The sequence below is a fragment of the Papio anubis genome, chromosome 7 (assembly GCF_008728515.1).
Source record: "Papio anubis isolate 15944 chromosome 7, Panubis1.0, whole genome shotgun sequence".
Classification (NCBI taxonomy): Eukaryota; Metazoa; Chordata; class Mammalia; order Primates; family Cercopithecidae; genus Papio; species Papio anubis.
In genome coordinates, this window is record NC_044982.1 from 76,854,820 (window position 1) to 76,877,215 (window position 22,396).

The 22,396-nt window shown below is 35.7% G+C and overlaps 1 protein-coding gene and 1 long non-coding RNA gene across 3 annotated transcripts in view; both read left to right on the forward strand.

Moving 5' to 3' along the window:
* PRKD1 (protein kinase D1) overlaps positions 1 to 22,396 on the forward strand; it is a 359,062-nt gene that overhangs the window by 276,910 nt on the left and 59,756 nt on the right. The window contains exons 5-7 of one of the 2 annotated variants that reach the window (XM_017961082.3): positions 3,550 to 3,573; positions 21,044 to 21,254; positions 21,382 to 21,459. In XM_017961082.3, the coding sequence (XP_017816571.3) occupies positions 3,550 to 3,573; positions 21,044 to 21,254; positions 21,382 to 21,459 (313 nt within the window). The remainder of the gene's footprint in view (positions 1 to 3,549; positions 3,574 to 21,043; positions 21,255 to 21,381; positions 21,460 to 22,396) is intronic. The other variant, XM_031668218.1, reaches the window with a different exon arrangement.
* Positions 8,139 to 10,836, forward strand: LOC116275740. Its single transcript, XR_004184959.1, has 2 exons — positions 8,139 to 9,738; positions 9,779 to 10,836. It is a non-coding gene; the product is annotated as an uncharacterized LOC116275740 (long non-coding RNA).

Genomic DNA, 22,396 nt, shown 5'->3' on the forward strand with positions numbered 1-22,396 from the left:
GTAACACAGAAAGTATATCTATAAGAACTTTGAGTAGGAAAACCTTTTTTAAACAGGATTTAAATCACTGATGACAATGGAAAAAGATTGATAAATTGGGTATCATTCAAACTAAGAAATCATTTTAATCAAAATGTCATTAAGAGAATAGAAAAGTGAGTGGGAGAAGACATTTTCAATACAATATATCATGTAAAAACTCATATACAGAGCACATAAAGAACATTTACAAAAAGGTTAGAAGACAGACAACGTTATTTAAAATATAGCAATATACTTACCCAGCACATTACAAGGTAGACAATTAAACATGAAAATGTGCTTAACATCATTAGTTATCAAGGACTGTAAAGTTAAGTCTGTAATGACCTATGTCTGCATCAGAATGTCAGACATTGAAAGAGCACCTGTTAATAACAAGTACTGGGGAAGATATTGAGCAACTAAATGTACATACGCTACTACTGGGATTGTATATTGGCCCAAACAACTTTGGAAAACTTGTTGGCAGTTATCTTGTAAAGCTGAACACATGCATATGGCATGACTCACCAGTTCTACTTCCAGGTATATATCCAAGAGAAATATAGAGAGTCATTGACAGAAGGATATGTTATAAGATGTTTTTGACATCTTTATGCATAATAGCTAAAAATTAGAAACCAATAGTGATGTAGTCATACGATGGATTGTATGAATGATACAACCATGGAATTAATGAACTGTTGATTCACTCTACAACATTGTTGAATCCCACAAAATGATATTTAAAGAAAGAAGTCAGACAAAGGGTACATAGTTATGAATCCAGTATATGAAGTTCAAATCAAGCAAAACCAATTTATGGCAAGATACTTCAAAATAAAACTAAGGTAGGATGTCAACTGGGAAGGAGCAGAAGTGAGCTTTCTAGGATGCTGGCAGTATTATATATCTTGATCTGGGCAGAGGTTACATGGGTTTATGCACATTCAAAACTTCATGAAGCTATACACCTAGAATGTTGTATACTTTATTCCATATGAATTGTACCTCAGTAAAAATGTTTTAAAATGATAATAACAATAGATCTCCAAATAGCAAGTTATAAAGTCATTGAGATTCTTCAACACAGGTCATGTGAGAAAAGAATGAAATGTTATATCATAATAATTAATACATTATGTTATAAGATTCCCATCAGTCAATTAAAAGAAAATGGAGCTATAAAATTTACATTATTCAATAATTGGAAATAAATTCTTTGGGTGCTAAATTAAAAGTAATATGCCACATCATCCTGGGATACATTCTAGTATTCATTTGCATAATAAACATTGTCACCTACAGTAGTTTCATCACAGATACAAAACTGTAATTATATGACCTTCATTTAAGGGAAACACCAAACAAAAACAAAACTGTGGTATAATTTACAACAAATTAGGAATGAAACAGGTTGCTCTCTTTTCCTTGGTGATTTATAGACATTTCTGGTGATTCTAACTTGATAACAAGATGAAAAGATAGAGCTGTCTCTGTGTTTCTCAAAGTTTTTCTTAAAAATAATGGCCCCATAAAATATTCTGAAAAAAATATTGGTCAAATAAGATTAGGAAATGCTTCTTGGTCCATCTAAATATTGGGCATCCTAGGAATTATTATGCATAATTAAGGGTCTAAGAAGTCTGACAGTACTGAAATTAGTGTTCTTAAATCCACTCCAACATGGAACCCTTTTCTCATAAAACCCATTAATATTGTGTGGGAAACGCATGCACTCTGGGAAACAATAACTTAGAAGGATGAGTACATGAATGCATGTTGCATAGACCATCTTCAAATATGAGCTTCAAAAATGAAGCTGAATTGTGATGACGGCCCAGAAAAAAGATATTCAGGGCTGCTAACTGGGGAAAATACATACACTTTGGATATCAGATATGTAGATGGCAAGGATAATATCTTACTTTGGAAATGAAGAAATTGATTTCCTCTCCCAAAGAGCCAACTTTGCCATTTCTGCATGTGAATGTGCCCTAAGAATACCTGCAAACAAGGTTATAATTTTTCCCTGAAACTCATGTTTGGTTATTTTCAAATGAGTGGTTGTTGCCCTTGAGCTCTGCACATGCTTCATGTCAATCCAGAAATGTGGCAGGTATTTTTTTTTTGTATTTTTTTTCGAGACGGAGTCTCGCTCTGTGACCCAGGCTGGAGTGCAGTGGCACAATCTTGGCTCACTGCAAGCTCCACCTGCTAGGTTCACTCCATTCTCTTGCCTCAGCCTTCTGAGTAGCTGGGACTACAGGCGCCCGCCACCACGCCAGGCTAATTTTTTGTATTTTTAAATAGAGATGGGGTTTCACCATGTTAGCCAGGATGATCTCGACCTCCTGACCTCGTGATCCCCCTGCCTTGGACTCCCAAAGTGCCGGGATTACGGGCGTCAGCCACCGCACCCAGCCTGTAGCAGGTAATACTGGATAACCAATCAGTCTTGGTAGAACTTCAGTCTAAATGCTCATGACTTTCCAAAGTTTCTGACAAAATGGGTTAGCTGCAGATTTCAAGTGAGGACTGAGGATTCAAAAAAAAAAAAAAAAATCAGATACTAGGATTTTTCTCAATGTGGGGTCTTTTATTCAACACTGCAAAAAAATCACATTTCAAAGCTCAGTCATGCATTTTTGTTAAGAAAAAGAGTGAACTATATTGAAGTTTTGATTTGGTTTCTAGTTATCAGATAGAGCTGCCCCAAAAAAGCTTGAGAGAACAGAGATGAAAAACAACATACACAATTTAAATTACCAGTTAAGTGTTACCTACTTAATTAAGCTCTGTCATATTTTTCATTGATATTACCTCTTGTCTTTTAAAAAATCATTCAGAGTAACCTTACTGCTTTTGAATTATATTTCAACCTTGAATGGAATCAGATAGAAAATAATTATATGCAACAAAGATTGTAAAATGAACAAAGAATACACCATATACATACTTTTCTCCTTAAAACTCTAACCCGCTATTGGACTTTCTAGGTTTGGAAACCACTGACTGCTACTGATTATTCATCAGCTTATTCTTGCTTGCAAGCATCTAACAACTTTGTATCATTTGATTACTTTGATGACCTTTTTCTTTCTTTTCCCATTGAGAATATGAATTATTGTGAAGAAAATCTAATCTTTCACTTAAAGGTCAAAAATGCTTCATTTTGACTGTAATTTATTTTCAATAAGGTGAAAGAACCATCGTTCATCACTGAGACCATGACAAGTAGAGTTGTTTTTTTTTTTAAACATCTACCAACTCACAACTGTAAACTATTTTTGCAATTTTTACTTAGTGTCTATAGTTCCATTTAAATATTAAATGTAGTTTCCAACTCAGATTCTCTGTAGTTATAAAGACTGATTAGTATAACATTTTGCTTTTCTTTTAAAACATGCCTATATGAAACATTATTGAATAATGTGCTTTACTTTCATCCAATAACGTTTTCCTGTCTTTTTCTCCTTTGATTCTGCACCTTTGCCTGCTTTTTGCTCTTACAACTTCATGTTTCAGTCTCCTGTGAGTCCTGGCTTTGAGGTAGGTACTAATGCTACCTGGCACTAGAAATTTGCTTCACTATCTTTTTCAAACCAGCATATTAGGCTGACATCAGACAGTTGTCTGTGTTGACTTTATGAGAATAATCAGGTCAAAGTTTAGCTCAAAATTCAACACGTTGACCCATAGAAAGCCCTCAGGTTTTCCTTGCTTTTGTGGTTGTGTTTAACTTTTCACCGTCCCAATAAGCTGAAGGCCAATGAAGTCATTAGTGTAATAGAATTAGGTTTGTCAGGTCAAATTTTGCCCTGTGACTGCTTGATTTCATAACATTGGTGTTTTTTTTAATGAAACTGAACAGACACGTTGAGAATAAAGAAGACTACATCAGCCCTCACTTATACGATGTTATGTTAAATGAATCTCATGCACATCAGAACTATGTCCTAATCCCGGGTACCACAGAGGCCTCCAAAGTGAGGACACCATCCCAGTATATTGCCTAAAGATGGCTGTAACTGCTTGTTTACAGTTCCTGAACTTACCTTTTCAATGAAGCATCTTTCCATCCTTTTGTGTTATCACAATCTATTAATTGTTTTTTAAAAATGGTATACAAATGGAAATGTCAGTCTCTCAATCGAGACAGAAATTATATATGGAAAAGACACAAATTTCCTTCAAAAAAGGTTTTAGTTAAGCCCCCCTCCAAAATTGGCCTTTTTTCTATCTTAAGCAATGAATTATATGAACATAGAGGAGAAGTATTTAGGTCAAGTATTAGAGCATACAACAGTGCTCTTCTTGTGATGGTTTGTTTTGGTCAGTTGACTTGTGAATGTTTAGTGTCTTTTATTTCTGTATCTTGGTCAATTGCGAGTTGACATACTGTTATTTTCCCTCGTGGGACTATAAATTTTAAATATTATTATTAGTATGCATTCTAAGATGGATTTGTTAAGGTAACTCTAACAAAGGAAGCTAATGAAAACACAACTAGAACATGTTCTGGGTTAATTAAGATTGATGAGTCAGGATTTCTGATTCATAAGCTACAGGATGAAGACATCTGCTTCAATAATAGTAAATTCCTATTTTTGGAAAATCATTCTTATTCAAAAAGTGTCCTACTTAGAATAAGTCCAGTGTGAAAGCTAGGTGAGTGTAATTTTTATACTCTTGTAAATTTGGTTTGTAATTTAAAATGCCTTCTAGACATAATTTTAAATGTGAATTAGTATCTTTCCCTTCAGATAATCCTTTGGGCATAAAGCCAAAGAAGGACGGGAAACATTTTTCACTTCTTTCTCCCACATTGCAGTTGGGAACAGATTGCATAAAGGAGGACTGAAGAGTAGTCTGATTTTCTGTGCAAGTCGTACAAATTAAAAGCAACCAGGCCTTCACAGGCTAGCTCCTGATGGAAATAAGATGTGTTTTCAGCATGAGCTATTTTTCTTGAACTTTGTTTACGTCTAGTTTGTCAAAAAGATAACAGACTTTTCTCTTTATAAATGTCTTGGAAGAAACTGATGCATAAAATTCGACCAAAATTTCTTCAGAGAAATGTCTTAGTGACAGTTGTGCAAGTAGCAGAATGGTTATAGAAACCTGGCCATTGCTCCATGTTCAGCGTGTCCTGGTCAGTTTACACTTTTATGTCTGTAACCCTGAGGTGCACAAGTATGGAAAAATAGATAAATTATCTGCCTTCATGGAGCTTGCATAGGTAAACCATAAACCAACAAGTAAATACAGTATATGTCTTTGTATAAGCTTCCTGGTATTATATTACAATGAAATATATTGATTTATGTAACCAATCTCTCCTCCTGTTTCCATTTTAAATTTGAAAATAATGCAAAAAATAAGCATCTCTACGTATTTTTTGCATATTTGTAAAAGCATTAGTAAATTCTGAGTAAATATTTATTTGGCCAAGCACAGTGGCTCACACCTGTAATCCTAGCACTTTAGGAGGCCGAGGCAGGCAGATCACTTGAGGCTAGGAGTTCAAGACCAGCCTGGTCAACATGGTGAAACCCCGCCTCTCCTAAAAACATACAAAAATTAGCCATGCAGGTGTCACACACCTGTAATCCTGGCTACTCGGGAAGCTGAGGCATGAGAATTGCTTGAACCCGGGGGGCAGAGGTTGCATTGAGCCGAGATTATGCCACTGCACTCCAGCCTGGGTGATAGAGTGAGACTGTCTCAAAAAAATAATAAAATAAAAATAAAAATTATTTACTGAATGAGTTAGTAGATAATATTATTATAATCCAAATAGGTTATACTGCTTTTTTTTAAAAAAAAAAGTTATTCAAAAGTGTAAAAGTTTACATTTTTAACTCTACTAAAAATGGTATATGAGAGTTTCCATTTCCTTAGATGCTTCCCAACAACAGGTGTTGTCAATATTTTAAAAGGCTTTTCCTCGCTGCTAATTTGAAATATATATAATCTGTGCCTAACTATATATATATCTTTATTGGAGAGAATAAAGGCTTTTCATACATTAATTGACCATTTGTGTTTCAGCTGTGGTGAATTGCCTTTCCCTTTTTCCATTGAATTGCTTGTTGGTTTATAGTCTTTATGTATTGTGACTGTTATCCTCCATCAATCTATGATCTGTATGTTTTTTATGTCTTTTCCCATATTGATTTTTTAACATGGAGAAGACATATTTTCATTCATTTGCTTACCATGTAGAGACTTAACCATATGGAGACATGTTGAAAATAAATCAACACGGCCAGATTAAATATAATATTTTTGTCAAGCGATTGATGAGAATGATCTTTTCTTGAGGTAAAAGAGCTGAAGTCAAAGTAGAAAATGAAGCAGAATTTAAGATATTGGATGACTTTTGTGACCATAGGATATAATTGACGACACAGCATTTTTTACATGATAGACTTAAAAAAAAATTAAATAGCTTTACTAAAGTTATCTTAAATGTTTTTCAGTGACTTTAAGGTGTTATCTACTAATTTAGCTTTGAAGTTAGGAGTCTACAGAGAACTTCTTTTTCTTGGAATTAAATACTTCTAGCCTAATCTTTTTGGTTATTCTTAACATTCAGGCCACCTTACAGAAATTATTAGGAAATAAATCACTCATTCTAAAAGGTTTCTCTGTGTTTGACCATTTTATATCCTTTAATTTTATGAAATTTGGACAATATTCAGTTTAACATTTTATGTGAGGTTGCATATTTTCTAAATAACGATTTGCCATAAACTGCTATTATTTTCATACAGGTTTACTGACTCACATGTAATTAAGACACGGATTGTACTAAAATGAGTGCTAGGCTGCATACGTTCATAGAAAATCTCCCCTCAAAAAGGATTCATTTAGTTACTGTTTTCATTTATTTAAAAAATGAAAACAAGAGAATACAGCATTGCATTTTCTATCTATAATTAGATATGATCCTGATACATTTTATAATAGTCAAAGTAGTTTCTTTTCAAATATGCAAATAATGGACAAAAAGCTATTTCTTAACGATGATGATATTTACTGCCCAGGTGAACATTTTCCAGGATATTTTTCAATGTAGTGAAAGTCTATTTAGAGGTAGAGACTTAACTCTCGTGTTCTGGAATTCCAGGAATCCTGGTGATTTCTCTGAATTAAAAAGTCATTTTTCCATTTAAATATGCACCATGACACCCATGTAGTACATTTGCCAAATATTACAAATTTTCCTTTGATGATTGTATAAACTAGTTTTTCAAATTCAAACCTGGGCAGTATGTTCTTTCAGTGAGGAAAGATGTCCAGAAATTTTTTAACCAGAACTTCCCTGCTTCCTGAGACTGTGCAGTAGTGAGTTTCTGGGGAAAGTGTCCTTTAGTAAAATGAAGAAGATTGTGAGGCCTGCTTTGAGTTACTGTTACGTGATTTCATTCCACAAGCCTGGCTTATCATATATGCCCATTCTTAAGTTTGTTCATGCTCTGAACAAAACCTTGCAGATGTGTGATTGTAAATGTAAATACTACTAGAGAGTTCTTCATGAACCCTGCTGGGAGGGGCTGGCATCATATACCAATTGCCCCACACTTACTAATATGTAGGTCTTAAAAGCTATCAGATTTTTAGTAACAACTCTGAAGGTCCTGTGCAACTCTCAGGCAAGGTACCATGACCTCCATAGCACTCCTGACAAGACACAAAACAGAGCCTTCCACTGTTACGAAGCACAGGCATTTACTTAGTGGGCATCTGCATCCATCTAATGTTCTAGGCTGGGACAGATTTAAGTCTCTTCTCCCTTAATTCCTGACTGCTCATAACTTCTGAACTGCTACCTGAGTAATATGAAAAAAAAGGGCCAGGCACGGTGGTTCACGCCTGTAATCCCAACACTTTGGGAGGCCAAGGCAGGTGACTCACCTGAGGTTGGGAGTTCGAGACCAGCCTGGTCAACATGGTGAAACCCCATCTCTACTAAAAACACAAAAAATTAGCTGGGCATGGTGGTGTATGCCTGTAATCCCAGCTAGTCGGAAGGCTGAGGCAGGAGAATCACTTGAACCTGGGAGGTGAAGGTTGCAGTGAGCAGATATCAGAGCCATTGCACCCCAGCCTGGGCAACAAGAGCAAAACTCTGTCTCAAAAATAAATATATAAATAAAATAATAAATAAAAATATGAAAAAAAGTTACTTATGTTCACTTCCAGAGTTTATATGTCCTCATGAATGTGCCTACCCAGGAAAAAAAAAGAAAGATTTGTATAGAAGAAATAATAATGAGAAGGAGAGAGGAGAGTGGAAGATTGGAATTGGTGCTATAAAATAGACTTCTAGAAACTAGGGAAAATTCAGCCTTTAAAATATTTGTGTCTTTTCACAAATATTTAGATACATTATTTTACTCAACCCCTTAGACATAGTATTCTGATACTTGATTTAATCTAATCAGATGAATTCCTTCTTGCCTTCTCAAAAAGAGTGACTATGTTGCCATTTTGATAATAAATATAGTGAAATGTAAGATGAGACAATGTCTGGGAATTATGAACAAATATGCCTCTTTCTCTAAATAGCCAAGTGTTTAGTGGTATCTATTTTTGTGTAGTCATGCACTGAAAATATCACTTGAGTGATATAATTTCATTGAGTGAGTGCTTTTCTATATTTTTAAAACCCAAAGCTCTTTTGGGGGTGTGGGATGGATAGAGGAAAAAAGTCTCTTATCTTTTGTCTCTTTCTGTTTTGTAATTAAGTTGCATTAAAATATAGTCTTTGGTCTTATTACCATGTTGTTTCAGAAGCACATGAGCACATACACACAGACACACACAGCACTACCTGTTTGACATTGAGTGTTATGGGCTAGGATTCTATAATGTACTATTGAAGTAGAAAAATTAAAGAATTGATTGTCCTTGTGAAATAGAAAAAATAATAAAAAGTTTAGCTGTAGTAGGCATTGGTGAACCCCTTGAAGTAAAAGTTAGAAAAGAATATTAACTGCTTTTCTGTAGAAAGTGTAAGACACCTTATCTCTTTCCCACATATATTGTAAGGTCTGTAAGTTTCTCTTTTCCTTCTTGCTGTGCAGCTGCAAGGTCACAAAATAGATAAGCGTAAGTTACAAGATGTGTAAGCTGAATCTCAAGAATGTTACCTGATGATTAACTGCTTTTGTTCTTACTTCTGTGAGCCTGATTCCTGCATCACGTAGTTCCTGCCAAAAACTGCTTAAAAGGCAACTGCTTTCTTTGTTTAGTGCTCAGTCTTTCAGGACGCATGTCCATTAAGCCAGTGTACACCTTAAATAAACTCTCCTCCACCCCTGTTCAGTCTCTCTGGTCCCTTAATTCCCTGCAACATTTCTGGTGCCAAAACCCGGGACTGGAGATGGCAGATTTCCGTCTCCTTTGCCTGTGAGACTGAGGCCTCGGGACAGGGGAGACCTGGGAACCTTGGTGCCAACGGGAGAGCTTCAGCTCGAAAGGGGATGGGCCCTCCCATGTCCTGGTGCTCTTCCCAACAGTGCAATGGAACCTGTAAAGGGGATGGACAGAAGGGAAGCCTGATCACCTCCAGGGGAGTGACAACTAATCTGACCCAGAGGGTCTGGGGACAACGAGAGTGGCTCATTAATTTAAATGAAACTCACACCCCAACAAGACAGGACACGACAGTGGCTTGCTAAGTCAGTTAGGAAAAGAAAACTGGAGGTGGCGAGAGTGGCTCGCCACCCCAACTAGGAAACTGGAGGTGGCTAGAGTGACTCGCTACCCCAACCAGGAAAGGGAGCTGGAAACAGGAAAGTGTGTGAGTGTGTGTGATAAAGACAGTTCCAGAAGGAACCAACGTGAGGAGTGACATGTAGAAGGCTACAGGTCTCTTAGTAGAGGCTGTATGCTTTGAGCAAAGTGTAAGACCAACTGGTCTGATTGGTCTAAAAAGAAAGGAAAAGTGAATGTGCTGTGTTGTTACTGGGAGGAAATGGGAGGAAAATCGTCAAAACCCACTCCATTGGAATGCATATTAAAAATCTTTGAAAAAGGGCTTCATGGGAAATTAAAAGGCCAAGTTAACCCCTCAAATGCTGAAAACTCTGTATGAATTAAAATAACCCTCTTTTAATGTCGAATGACCAGCCAAAGGCACTATAAATAAAAACAAAAAACAACGAGCCATGTATTTAAGGTAATAACCAAAGTCAAAAAACAGTCAAGACATTCAAACCAAATTTCCTTACATTAACTCATAGCTAAATACAGCACTGTTTAGCACCTTATTACAAAAGTCTTGCAGCTCAAGCCAAAAAAAACCAACTACATTAGCAACTACAAAAATAAAGTAAAAACTTCACCAGTAAACACAAAATTAAAAAAAAAAAAATCCCAAAAACTTATAACACAAACCAAACCAAAAATAAAAACTTCACCGGCAAACACAGAGACAAAAGGAAAGCCACAGGAAAAACCAGTTTTGCAAGAACTACTTGAGGGAATAAAGACCCCTCCTCCTTACAATCCAATTTGCCCCCCTTTACCAAGGCTAACTGCCTCTAAAAAATCAAGCTCAAATAAATACACACCCCCAGTATCACCTGGGAAAAAACAATCAAAACTGCAAGAAATTAACATAAAAGGCTCAAAAAATCAGGCAGGCCATCTCAAGTCTGGCCATGCCAGAGTCATACAAATAACTCTCAAGGAACAAAAGGACCGCCCCTGGGACCCAAATAAGGCAGCCCAACTACAGCAGCTGCAGAGATACCAAAAGATACTCCTGCAAAATTTAAGAAATGGCAAAAAAAAAAAAAAGAAAAAGAAATCAATGTACAAAAAAATATCAAAGGTGCTTCAGGGTGCAGATAAAAGCCCCATCCAGGCCGGGCGCGGTGGCTCACACCTGTAATCCCAGCACTTTGGGAGGCCGAGGCGGGTGAATCATGAGGTCAGGGGATCGAGACCATCCTGGCTAACAGAGTGAAACCCCCATCTCTACTAAAAATACAAAAAATTAGCCAGGCATGGTGGTGGGGCCTGTAATCCCAGCTACTTGGGAGGCTGAGGCAGGAGAATGGTGTGAACCGGGAGGCAGAGCTTGCAGTAAGCCAAGATCGCGCCACTGCACTCTAGCCTGGGCGACAGAGCGAGACTCTATCTCAAAAAAAAAAAAAAAAAAAAAAGCCCCAGCCAGTTTTATAAAAGACTTTGTGAGGCCAGCACATGGTAAACACAGCGTCTATAAGGCAGGCCCAGGGAAAATGGTTAAATTTGCTCATGTCCCAGTTCAAACCTGGAAAAAGTAATCCCCAGATTCACATTTTAGTGAATGATTCTTGTCTTTCGATAATTTCAAGACTCTAATAAAAAGCTTTATAATTATAGTTAAAAGATGTCTAGTTCTCCCTTGCCTCCTGCCTCTATTAATCAAAAGTATCCAGTCAACTGTAGAGGCAATGGTAACAAAGCATACTACTACTCAAATCATGGCCTTAACCAAGTACCTACCGGGCCTTGCCTCAAAGAAAATATGTACCCACTGAAAAAAAGCCAAAAAGTTGTGGTGCTCTTTATTAAACATCATTTACACAGAGCACCAAAGGGGGGATTGAAGCAGAAAAGTTAAAGAATTGATTGTCCTTGTGAAATAGAAAAAATAATAAAAAGTTTAGCTCTAAGGCATTGAAGTAAAAGTTAAAAAAGAATGTTAACGCCTTTCTGTAAAAACTGTAAGACATTAATTAACCTTATCTTGTTCCCACATATTTTGTGAGGTCTGTAAGTTTCTGTTTTTCTTCTTGCTTTGCAGCTGCAAGGTCAAAAAATAGATGAGCATAAGTTATAGGACATGTTTTTCCCAAGATGTATAAGCTGAATCATAAGAATGTTACCTAATAATTAACTGCTTTTGTTCTTGCTTCTGTGAGCCTCATTCCTGCATCACGTAGTTCCCGCCATAAACTGCTTAAAAGGCCACTGCTTTCTTTGTCTGGTGCTCAGTCTTTCAGGACACATGTCCACTAAGCCAGTGCACCCCTTAAATAAACTCTCCTGCACCCCTATTTGGTCTCTCTGGCCCCTTATTTCCTGCAACACTATAAAGTTATCCTTACGGGCCATTTTTGAAGGGAGAGGCTTTGCCTTTGTGGCCTAGGACTGTGTTTATGGCATACTTTCCCAGCTGTTCGATGTCTCCAAGGCAGCAGTAATCAATGCCACAGTCTCTTTTCAGACTATTTCATTCAGCTTTCCAGTGAGATCATAAATTCAGGTCAAGTCCCTGTCTCTTCAGGCAATGTCAAATACTATGGGAATACTTACCTCTAACATTGCTGTCCTTGGTTTTCCCACATAATCTGTTTACCCTCCATTTCACTTTCTGACACTTAAAGCCCCAAAGTAGAAGTTGACATGCAGTTATATTCTTCCTCACTGGAAATGTACATGTAATTTGCCACAATTTTTGAACAATTCTGGTGCTTTCCCTGCAATGGGTAGATCACTTAAGAAAATATCAAGGTTCCTTTACCTTTCATTTTGGTTTACTTGAGAAGAGTGAGGCAATATAAAAGTTAATGTAACTTCCACGATTACTTTAGCACTCAGCAAATCTAGATCCCCTTGTATTTTAGTAAGAGATCATATATATTATTACTTTGAAAGCTTTCACAAATTGCTGCAAATGTTAAGATATGGATTCTCCACGGTATAACACAGTATCTGTCACCGCTAAGCAGTGGGCACATAATTTTTTTACTTGCCCGGTAGCCACCCTTTTACTGTTATGAAAAGGTGTTGATTAGCTTTTATTTATGCTGTATATTTAGGATATTTGACAGGTAGCTCAAGGGATAATCGGAATACCACCAAACAACCTGAAACTCAGCAAACACCCTACTCTTTACTGCCTGAATTATAGAGCCTGGAAACATGTTCATTCCTCTATGAACTCCATTTCTCAAGGGGTTTCATATTTTTCTGTTGTCAAAGAACTCTGTGCTGGAAAATCCCCACTCCTGTGTGAGAGGTCATATATTCATGTAGGTGTTGTTACAGATGACTGTGTGGGGTTTTTTTTTCTGTTTTTTTTGTTTGTTTGTTTTTTGCTTCAGAAAGTAGCCTCAGACTGAGTGTTCACAGCGATGTTTTCCTGACAGCAGGTTAGGTCATCATCCCTAAGTGAGATGGACAGTTTTGAAGTATAAAAAAGAAATCTCTGGACAGTTTGCAGATTGATGGGACTGAATTGTCCTGAAAGATTCTATCTATCTAGCTAGCTAATTTTTATGGGTACATAGTAAGTATATATATTTTTGGGTTATAGGAGATATTTTCATACAGGCATGTGGTGTTTAATAATCACATCGCAGTAAATGGGGTATCCATTCACTTCAACGATATGTCCTTTGTGTTACAGACAATCCAATCGTACTCTTCTAGTTATTTAAAAATGCACAGTTAAATTATTTTTAACTATAGTCACCTTGTTGTGATAGCAAATACTTGGTTTTATTCACTGTGCTATTTTTTTGCACCCATTAGCCATCCCTCCTTCCTCCCCACCCCACAAACGAACAAAATTTTAATTACTAATAATACTCAACATAGTCATGGTATGGCAAGACTCACCTTGGGGTCCATGCAAATGTCTTTTCTTCAGGAAACCCCCATTCTGAATGACCCCCCGCCTCCACCATGAATATGGTTTATCTTTCCTTCAAACTTTCATATATATATGTATATATGTGTGTGTGTGTATATGTGTGTGTGTATATATATGTTTATATATATATATAAAAGCACTTATTCTTTGTGACACAGTATTCCAGAAATTGATGATACAATGATGAACAAAATAATAAAGATGCTGCCCTCCGGGAACCTATATTCTGTTGAAGGGAGGCAATAAAAATCCAGTAAACAAATAGGTAAATGCAGTTGCATGCTGCATTAATGACTTTGGAGGAGACAGGATGATGCAAGAGAGTCATAGAGTATGGAGTGGGGGTAAGCAATAAGTTAGGTGGTGTGGAGGCCTCTCAGAGAAGGGGTTGTGGAAACTGAAATCTGAAGAATAAGGAGGAAACCATCTATGAAAAAGGGAAAGAGTAAATATAAAGGACAACAATAATAACAGTTATGCTGTGCCTAGGACTGTACTGGCTAGTAAACTAATTGGGCACAGAGCATGTTATTTCCTCATTTTTATAAGTCCTGAAGCCTCTGAATTGAACTTTCAGGCAAAATTTTCCCCAGGAAACACTTGCTAAATTCGGTAGATCCATCTCGATGGCAATAGGAGAAACTGTCTTAAGCTGTTACTCAGCACTGTTCTTTGAATGATAGTCCAAAATGCTAGATCTTGAAACTTCTGGGATAAAAGATTAACATTGGCTTGCGTCTATTTTTGCATAGTTATGCTAGTATCTTTTAAGCATAATAACACCTGAATAGGAAAGTAGGCAGCCAACTGAGTGATGTTTATGGAATAGCAGCCCTTTATTCCACTAGTTATCGTGTTCTGGAAAGCATACATGACTCAGGTCCTATCATCTAAGCACAGACAAGCTGGTTAGAAATCTCTTCTGTAGGTCAAGGTTAAGGGGTTCATGATATTCTGCATTCCATTTTTGGCACATAAAACACACTACTATCTGATTGTTCTTGTTGTCTTATTGCCTCTTTTGTCGTCCTGATTGACTGAGAGGAAGAAAATATTTGCTGTTTTCTATATTAGCATAAAATCAAGGAATGTGAGAGCGGGGGAGGATCAAAGGAGAAAGGAATCATTGTTATCTGGAGCAAAACTACCTGAATTCGTAGTTCTGCTACTTACAAGTGTGTGATCTTGGGAAAATGATTTAATCTCTCAGTAATTCAGTTTCTTTAGGTGTAACATGGAGGTATACATAAATGAAATTGATGTAAAGTGCTATAAAAATAGTTGTATAAAATGTATAAATAGTTGTATTTATAGTTTATTTATACATGAGGTATAAATAAATGAAATCTATGTAAAGTGCTATGAAAATAGTTGTATAAAATGTATAAATTATTGTATTTATAGTTTATACATGAGGTATAAATGAAATCCATGTAAAGTGCTATGAAAATAGTTTGGCATATATGAAGGTCTCTGGCTGAATTAGATAATGATAGAAAACACTTTTTATAACCTCAAAGATCTCCATTTGAACTAGATTTAGTCCCCAGATAAACTGACAGGCACAAAGTTTTTAAATTTCTTTTTTCGGTTGCTAACATCTGGATCAAGTTATTTTATAACACACCTACATTCCCTGCTTCTTTTGAAAAACTAAAAAATCCATCAACAATGGATTTACATGTTCACAGGGCAGCTGTTAGAACTAATTGAGCTGTAGCCATCCCTTTTACAGTGACACTGTCCTCTCCAAATTACTATAGTCTCAACCATTCCCCATTGCATCCTTGATGCTGAGGACCACCCATTAATATGAACAGCCTATTAAGTGTTGGAGTTTGGTAGCAGAAGAGTTTTGTACAGATTTTCATGTTGAAGTCGGGGCAAGGAGCAGGCAGACAAGTACAGAACATTTGCAGTGGAAAACATTACTTAGCCAGGTGTCCTCTCTTAAAACTGAAATCCTGTAAAGCAAGTATGTCAGTGTTACCGTTTATGTAACTTTAAATTGTAAAAATCTTTTAGTACAGCCTGTATATTAAATATTTCTATTGAAATGTCTCATGAACTAATCTTATGCATTTACTTCTTGAAAACATATATTTATCTCAGGTGAAACTTCTTACTGTTTGTCATGGACATTGTTCTTCCATAGGAGCTTATTATCAAACGATTCAGACAAATCCATAAAGAGATATTCAAGTGTATGCTAAAGTATTCTCTTTCTATTTCTCTTTAACTTAAAGGGAGGTTGTCTCCCAAACTCCAGACACAGTGAGTGGCTGTGAAATGAATTTTCATTAACACACAGAAATATCTTAATAATGCACACATTTTCATTTGAATCATTTTTTATTGTCAAGTGACTTTTATCTCAGAGAATTTTATGTTTGATTTTTTACACAAGTGACAATAAACAAACCACAAGTAAAGGCAACTTTTCTTCTGTGTTTTCTAGCTTAACTCATGAAGAGAGTTCATTTTGAACTGCTAAGTGGAATATACCTTGTTGGGAAATTATTTCAGTCCTGTTAAATGTTTAAAGACGTGCTGGCAGTTGGAGTTTCCACAATGTAATCTAAGCAATCATTTCCTGGGAAGGTTCCAAACTTGCTGAGTCATTAATTTAGCACACTAGGTTAAAAAACAAATTCAGTCTCTAGAAGAGCAGGATACATTGTCTCTCTGAGTAGGTGTTCAGTTCACAGAGTTCCAGCTTTAGCAGTAATTTAAAATGAAACACTTGATAAAAGAATGTTAAAGATGCTTTGTGAAACCACAAACTTAAAAAAAAATTGATTTCCTTAATTTTTTTTATTTAATCTCTATTCCTGGCTTTAAAATACAACTTTCATCATTATGTTCTCATATTATCTCCCATGCATGATGTGTTAACTCTTACACTTCTAACACAAAAAATACCTTTATATTTGTCATTATATATAATTTGTCAAATCAAATCATTTTATATGCATCTATCTCAATACCATATTACAGTGATGTCAATTCTTACAAAAGTTCCACACCTGTAAGTTGATCCAAACTCCTCCAATTCATAGAACATATGGCTAATATAAAAATATAAAATTTTTAAAAATGCATTCTCTTATATGTGTTTCCCATAGTTATAGAAAACGAAATTTTAAATGTGCTCTTTAAGTTTTGAGCCATTTTTTTCTCTGAACATATTAATGAAGCAGAATAAAACAGACGTTCCAAAGCATTTCAACTTTCCCTCCTCTTCTCACTAAAAAAAAATCATTCTGCAGATTTTTCAGGTTCACCAACTACATGGGGTCAAATTGGAATAGAAACTAAGAGTGAAAATTAATTTAAACACCATTTAGTTAACCTAATAAACCCCGTAAAACTTTCAGTAGTGTTGATGGGTAGGGAAGAATTTTCACTTTATTGTAGTTAGCTTTAAAGAAAGGTGTTATTTAAAACTCTAAAGTACTATGCACATTGTAATTAAATATAAAAGTAAGGCAAGAAAATGTAGTAAGTTAATGAAGAATTTGAATTTTATTTATGTATAATAAAGTTTTTATAACATATACACTTGGTATATGATGAAATCTCTTTACTTTGTATAATAATGCATTTCATGCAAAAATTTCCAGTTATTTCTGTCAACATTATGATTCAAATTACTATCTAGTTTCCTGTTGAAATTATCTTAAAATCCAAAGATAATGAGATTTTTTTTAAAGTATCATTTCCTTTAAAACTATTAATTTCTGAATTTTTGCCTGCTCTGTAGCTTGATATATTAAACAAAAACATACTGTAATTATGCTTTATGGTGTACATGCCTTCACATAAAACTTCACATAATAATTGGAATTTTATATTTTTGCTCAAAATAACAACTGGTTATTAATTATTAATGACAAAATGTGTCATTGATTCTGAAAATCTTTAAGTCTTAGTTTGTGATGACATCATTAGAAATACTTTCGCCAGCTGGGCGCAGTGGCTCATGCCTGTAATCCCAGCAGTTTGGGAGGCTGAGGCGGGAGGATCACCTGAGGTTGGGAGTTGGAGACCAGCCTGACCAACATGGAGAAGCCGCGTCTCTACTAAAAATACAAAATTAGCTGGGCGTGGTGACACATGCCTATAATCCCAGCTACTCGGTAGGCTGAGGCAGGAGAATCATTTGAACCTGGGAGGTGGAGGCTGCAGTGAGCCAAGATTGCCCCATTGTACTCCAGCCTGGGCAACAAGAGTGAAACTCCATCTCAAAAAATAAAAATAAAAAAAGAAATATTTTTAAAGGGATGATGGCAGTATTACAGAAAGGGTGGTTCTTAAACATTTAGGTAAATATTGATAAATATATATTACAGGGTAATGGCCTTATTCCATAGCCAGTTGGTTTTTTTAATAATCTGTTATATATCAACAAAGTCCTTGTTTTACATTTTTGATTGAAGGAAGGATAAAAACCCTATAAGCGCTTAGGAAATCATCAGATAATGACCCAGTTTTTCTTTTTTGTTTTCGCACTTTAGATTTGCCTCATGTTAGGGAAAGCACATGCAAATGTGTGTGTATACACTCCCAGAAACATAGAATTGAATAATGAAAATAGAACTTCAGACAGCTTCTCCATGCTCCCTTTCCCAAGGTGTTTGCTATCTAGTAAAATTAAATGACTCACCAGTCTCCTTCCAGCAGTAAATGAATTTCTACAAGATAAGTTACTATGCATGCCCCCTGTGTCAAGATTTAAAGCTTTACTTTTTCATTTAGAAATATGGGCCATATTGAAAATGATTACTTATATTTGGGACTATAAGAAAAGGTAATGATAAGTCTAGTTGGATTGCTCTCTGATTTTGAAATTTAAAATGGTATGAATGGTATGAGGGCACTGTTTATTAATGCTATTAAAATCTTAATTTCTGACACTATAAATTACATATTCTGTGCCAAGGACACATGTGGCTGGCTGTGTAAATCTCATTATTGCCCCAATATGTGTGTAGTATAGTCTCTGGGCTACAGAGTGACAGCTAATTTCTTTTGCCTAAACTTGGAATATTTTTAAATTTCTTACATGATCTTGCCTTGAAGGTAATAAATGAAACAACCTCTCAAAAATAATTCTAATTCTTATAGTTTATGGCAGCGTTTATGTTGGATGAAAAGAAAATATTCAGTTTACTAGATTCCCTCTTGCTTTTCTAATGAATTTGCACCATGGTATAGTAAATGTCAAACTGACTCTGTTAGCACAGCCTTCAATTAGGTATCTTAAATTAAGGAAAGTAACTGAACAGTGATTTGTTCAGCTTTTCATAGGATTTTCCAAATCTGATAACGTGTTAAATCTGCTAAGAAAGTGTCACTTCAGGTTATCTTTTAGTCTGAGTGTTAAAACTTTTCAACTATGGAAAAATATCATTTTCATTTTAGTCTATGCTTAAAATTGGCCCATTGGCTACAGTTACTAGAGAACACTAGAACAGGGACCTTACCCTGTGGATTTAATTATTCTTTAATTCCATTGAAGATATTTATTCAATATATTCATGATTCTGGTTTGGCAAACCTTTGGCTATTTTTATAATCTCCCTAGACTTCTCTGCAAGAGTTGAACCCTTCCAGAATAATTATGCTTTACAGTTTTTCTTTATGGAGTTATATTTGTGAATGTAGCTGTAGGCCTAATATTCCTGTGTAGAACTTCATTTTAAGTTTCTTTTTACTGTAACTGGTGAATCTGAAAATAATAGTTTTCACTTTTGGTAATAGTATTTAACCTTTTGGTGCAGATAGGGATTGAAAGGGATAGAAATTTTTTGTAAATGTGATTTATTGCTTGTCTTATCAGTAATCATTTAAAATTAGAAATTAACCGAGTGTGGTGATAAAACAAGGGCTCTGGAGGCAAACAAATGTAGGTTCACATTTTGGCTGCACTATTTACTAGCATATGACCCAGAGGTATCTATTTAAACTTTATGAGCTTAGATGCCTCAACTGTAGATAATAAGGCCTATGTTTTAAGGCACCTAACACAGTTATTGCTATAGAGTAGGAACTTAATAACTGAGATATGTAAATGAGATATATAATTATAACAACGGTTCAAAAGCAATTCGGTTTATCTTATTCTGATGATTCTAAAATACATTTATTCTGATGGGATATATTTATTCTCAAATAGATCACAGGATATAAGAGGTACCATCAAACTATCCAAAAAATTGAAAACACGGTTAACTTTAGTTAATTTAATTTTTAAAAATCTATATACTGAACTGATTAAATAATTCCAAAATGACGGACAAGAGAGCACAGAGATATAATTATATCCAAAACATCCACTTTTATATTCCTTGTATAGTATATTAGTTCTGTTTTTGGTAATACAAATCTTTTGTTGTATGGCTGAGGAAAAATTTAAAATCATGTTTATTTTTTTTCTTTAGGCAAACCAAAGGAACTGTAAGCCTGCCTTCCTTCCCTCCTTATCTCCCTCCCTCCTTACCTCACTCCCTCCTTTCCTTCCTTCGTTCCTTCCTTCCTTCCTTCGTTCCTTCCTTCCTTCCTTCCTTCCTTCCTTCCTTCCTTCCTTCTTTCCTTCCTCTCTCTCTCTCTCTTTCTCTCTTTCTCTCTTTCTTTCTTTCCTTTCTTTCTTTCGAGTTTCACTCTTGTTGCCCAGGCTGGAGTGCAGTGGCACGATCTTGGCTAACTGCAACCTCCATCTCCCAGGTTCAAGCAATTCTCCTGCCTCAGCCTACTGAGTAGCTGGGATTACAGGCGTGCACCACCACACTCAGCTAATTTTTTTATTTTTAGTAGAGACGGGGTTTCACCATGTTAGTCAGGCTGGTCTTGAATTCCTGACCCCAAACGATCCTCCCGCCTTGGCCTCCCAAAGTGCTGGGATTACAGCATTTTTTCAATGAAGTACCATGTAGGGCAAACAGGAGGCATTTACTTTTCATTTTCTGTCTTTCTTAAATGCTTGCATTTTGTAACCATGTGCATGTAATACTGTAGAAAATGTCAACGGTATATGTGCACTGTTTATTTGCCTCCAACTTTGTATTTCTGTATTAGAACCACTTTTTTAAAGCAAAAACATATTTGAAAGACCTAGAAATCATGTTTAAATGTTCTGATCTCCAATTCTCTCTCTTTTTTTAAGATTATACAAGCAAGGTAACTCAAATAGAAATGGAGAAAGCAAGTAAATTATATTAATTAACAGAAATATAGTATTATTTCTTTCATATTATTAAACATCAAAGTACTAAATACAAGAGTAAACCGAGATCTTAAAATATATAAATATATAAATCAAATAGCCTCTTACTTCCTTTATTGTTTTCCAAAATGTAGCAAAAATCACCATCAGAGTCATTTATTGGTCGAGAGAAGAGGTCAAATTCTCAATCATACATTGGACGACCAATTCAACTTGACAAGATTTTGATGTCTAAAGTTAAAGTGCCGCATACATTTGTCATCCACTCCTACACCCGGCCCACAGTATGCCAGTACTGCAAGAAGCTTCTGAAGGGGCTTTTCAGGCAGGGCTTGCAGTGCAAAGGTAAGGATGATTTTGTCACCTGTCGAACTTTGATCACCCTCATTCATCTGACATAAGTATTTTCTGGTTACCACTTCTCTTTCTGACAAATTCTCATTTTGTTTTGTTTGAAAATCACTGGGATTAGATTGCAGATTCAACTGCCATAAACGTTGTGCACCAAAAGTACCAAACAACTGCCTTGGCGAAGTGACTATTAATGGAGGTAGGTAAAAGATCAGCTGTCATGTCTGTGCTTCTTCCCTATTAGAGAGTGTGGTGATGATGATTTTAGTTGGGGTTTTTGGGTTTGGTTTTGGTTTTGGTTCAGATATTTCAGACACAGTCCAAAAGTGAATTATGGCCAGTGTTTGTTCTACTTTACTATAGAAAAGCATCCATGGAGTTTTGATAACAGTCAAAGACCCTTTCATGATCTTTACATGGTGAGCAGCTAGTATTGAAAACTTGGGTAGCCATACTTTATTTCACAGCTTTATTTTCTTACACTCTTATCCTAGTTTGCCCAGAAATGTGGATGTTGTTGGGCTGCCTACAAGTTGTAGCTCTCAGTCTCTTCCTCTGTCCTTCTCATTTCAGTCATCTTTAATAATAAAAGGAACTTTGTCAGCCAACAAAAAAATAGATATATTTTCTATATTTGGCATTATTCCTTCAAGAAAATTCTAACTGTATAAATTAACTTTGAAGGACTGCTAAGAAAAATGCCATATCTAAACAAAGAGCTTACATTTTCTTCCTAGGTAGCACGCTAATGGATCACTACCAAAATATTTGACTTAGAATCCCAGGTTAGCTTTTTCTGCAGATAGTGGTCTTCTTTGTACCTTTAGTCTGCTACCAGTTTTCCAATTCCTCTGGAAAGAAAAATGGCTATAAAAGACCACAGATACTTTTAGTTGAGTATTTTTGTTACTAAGAAGCTGATGAATGATGAACTAAGAAGAATGAATGAGTATCTTTGCTCTAGAACTTTCTTCTCTAGAAGAAATACATACTGTACCGAAAAGAAGAAGAAGGAAGAGCTCTCCAGGAAAACATTGTCACACTTGTTTCTGGCTTGGAGATTCATGAATTAGCTGCCAAAATTGAAAGCTTGGCGATCGTCCCACTTTCTGTGGCATGTGGTGTTGACTTTGTTC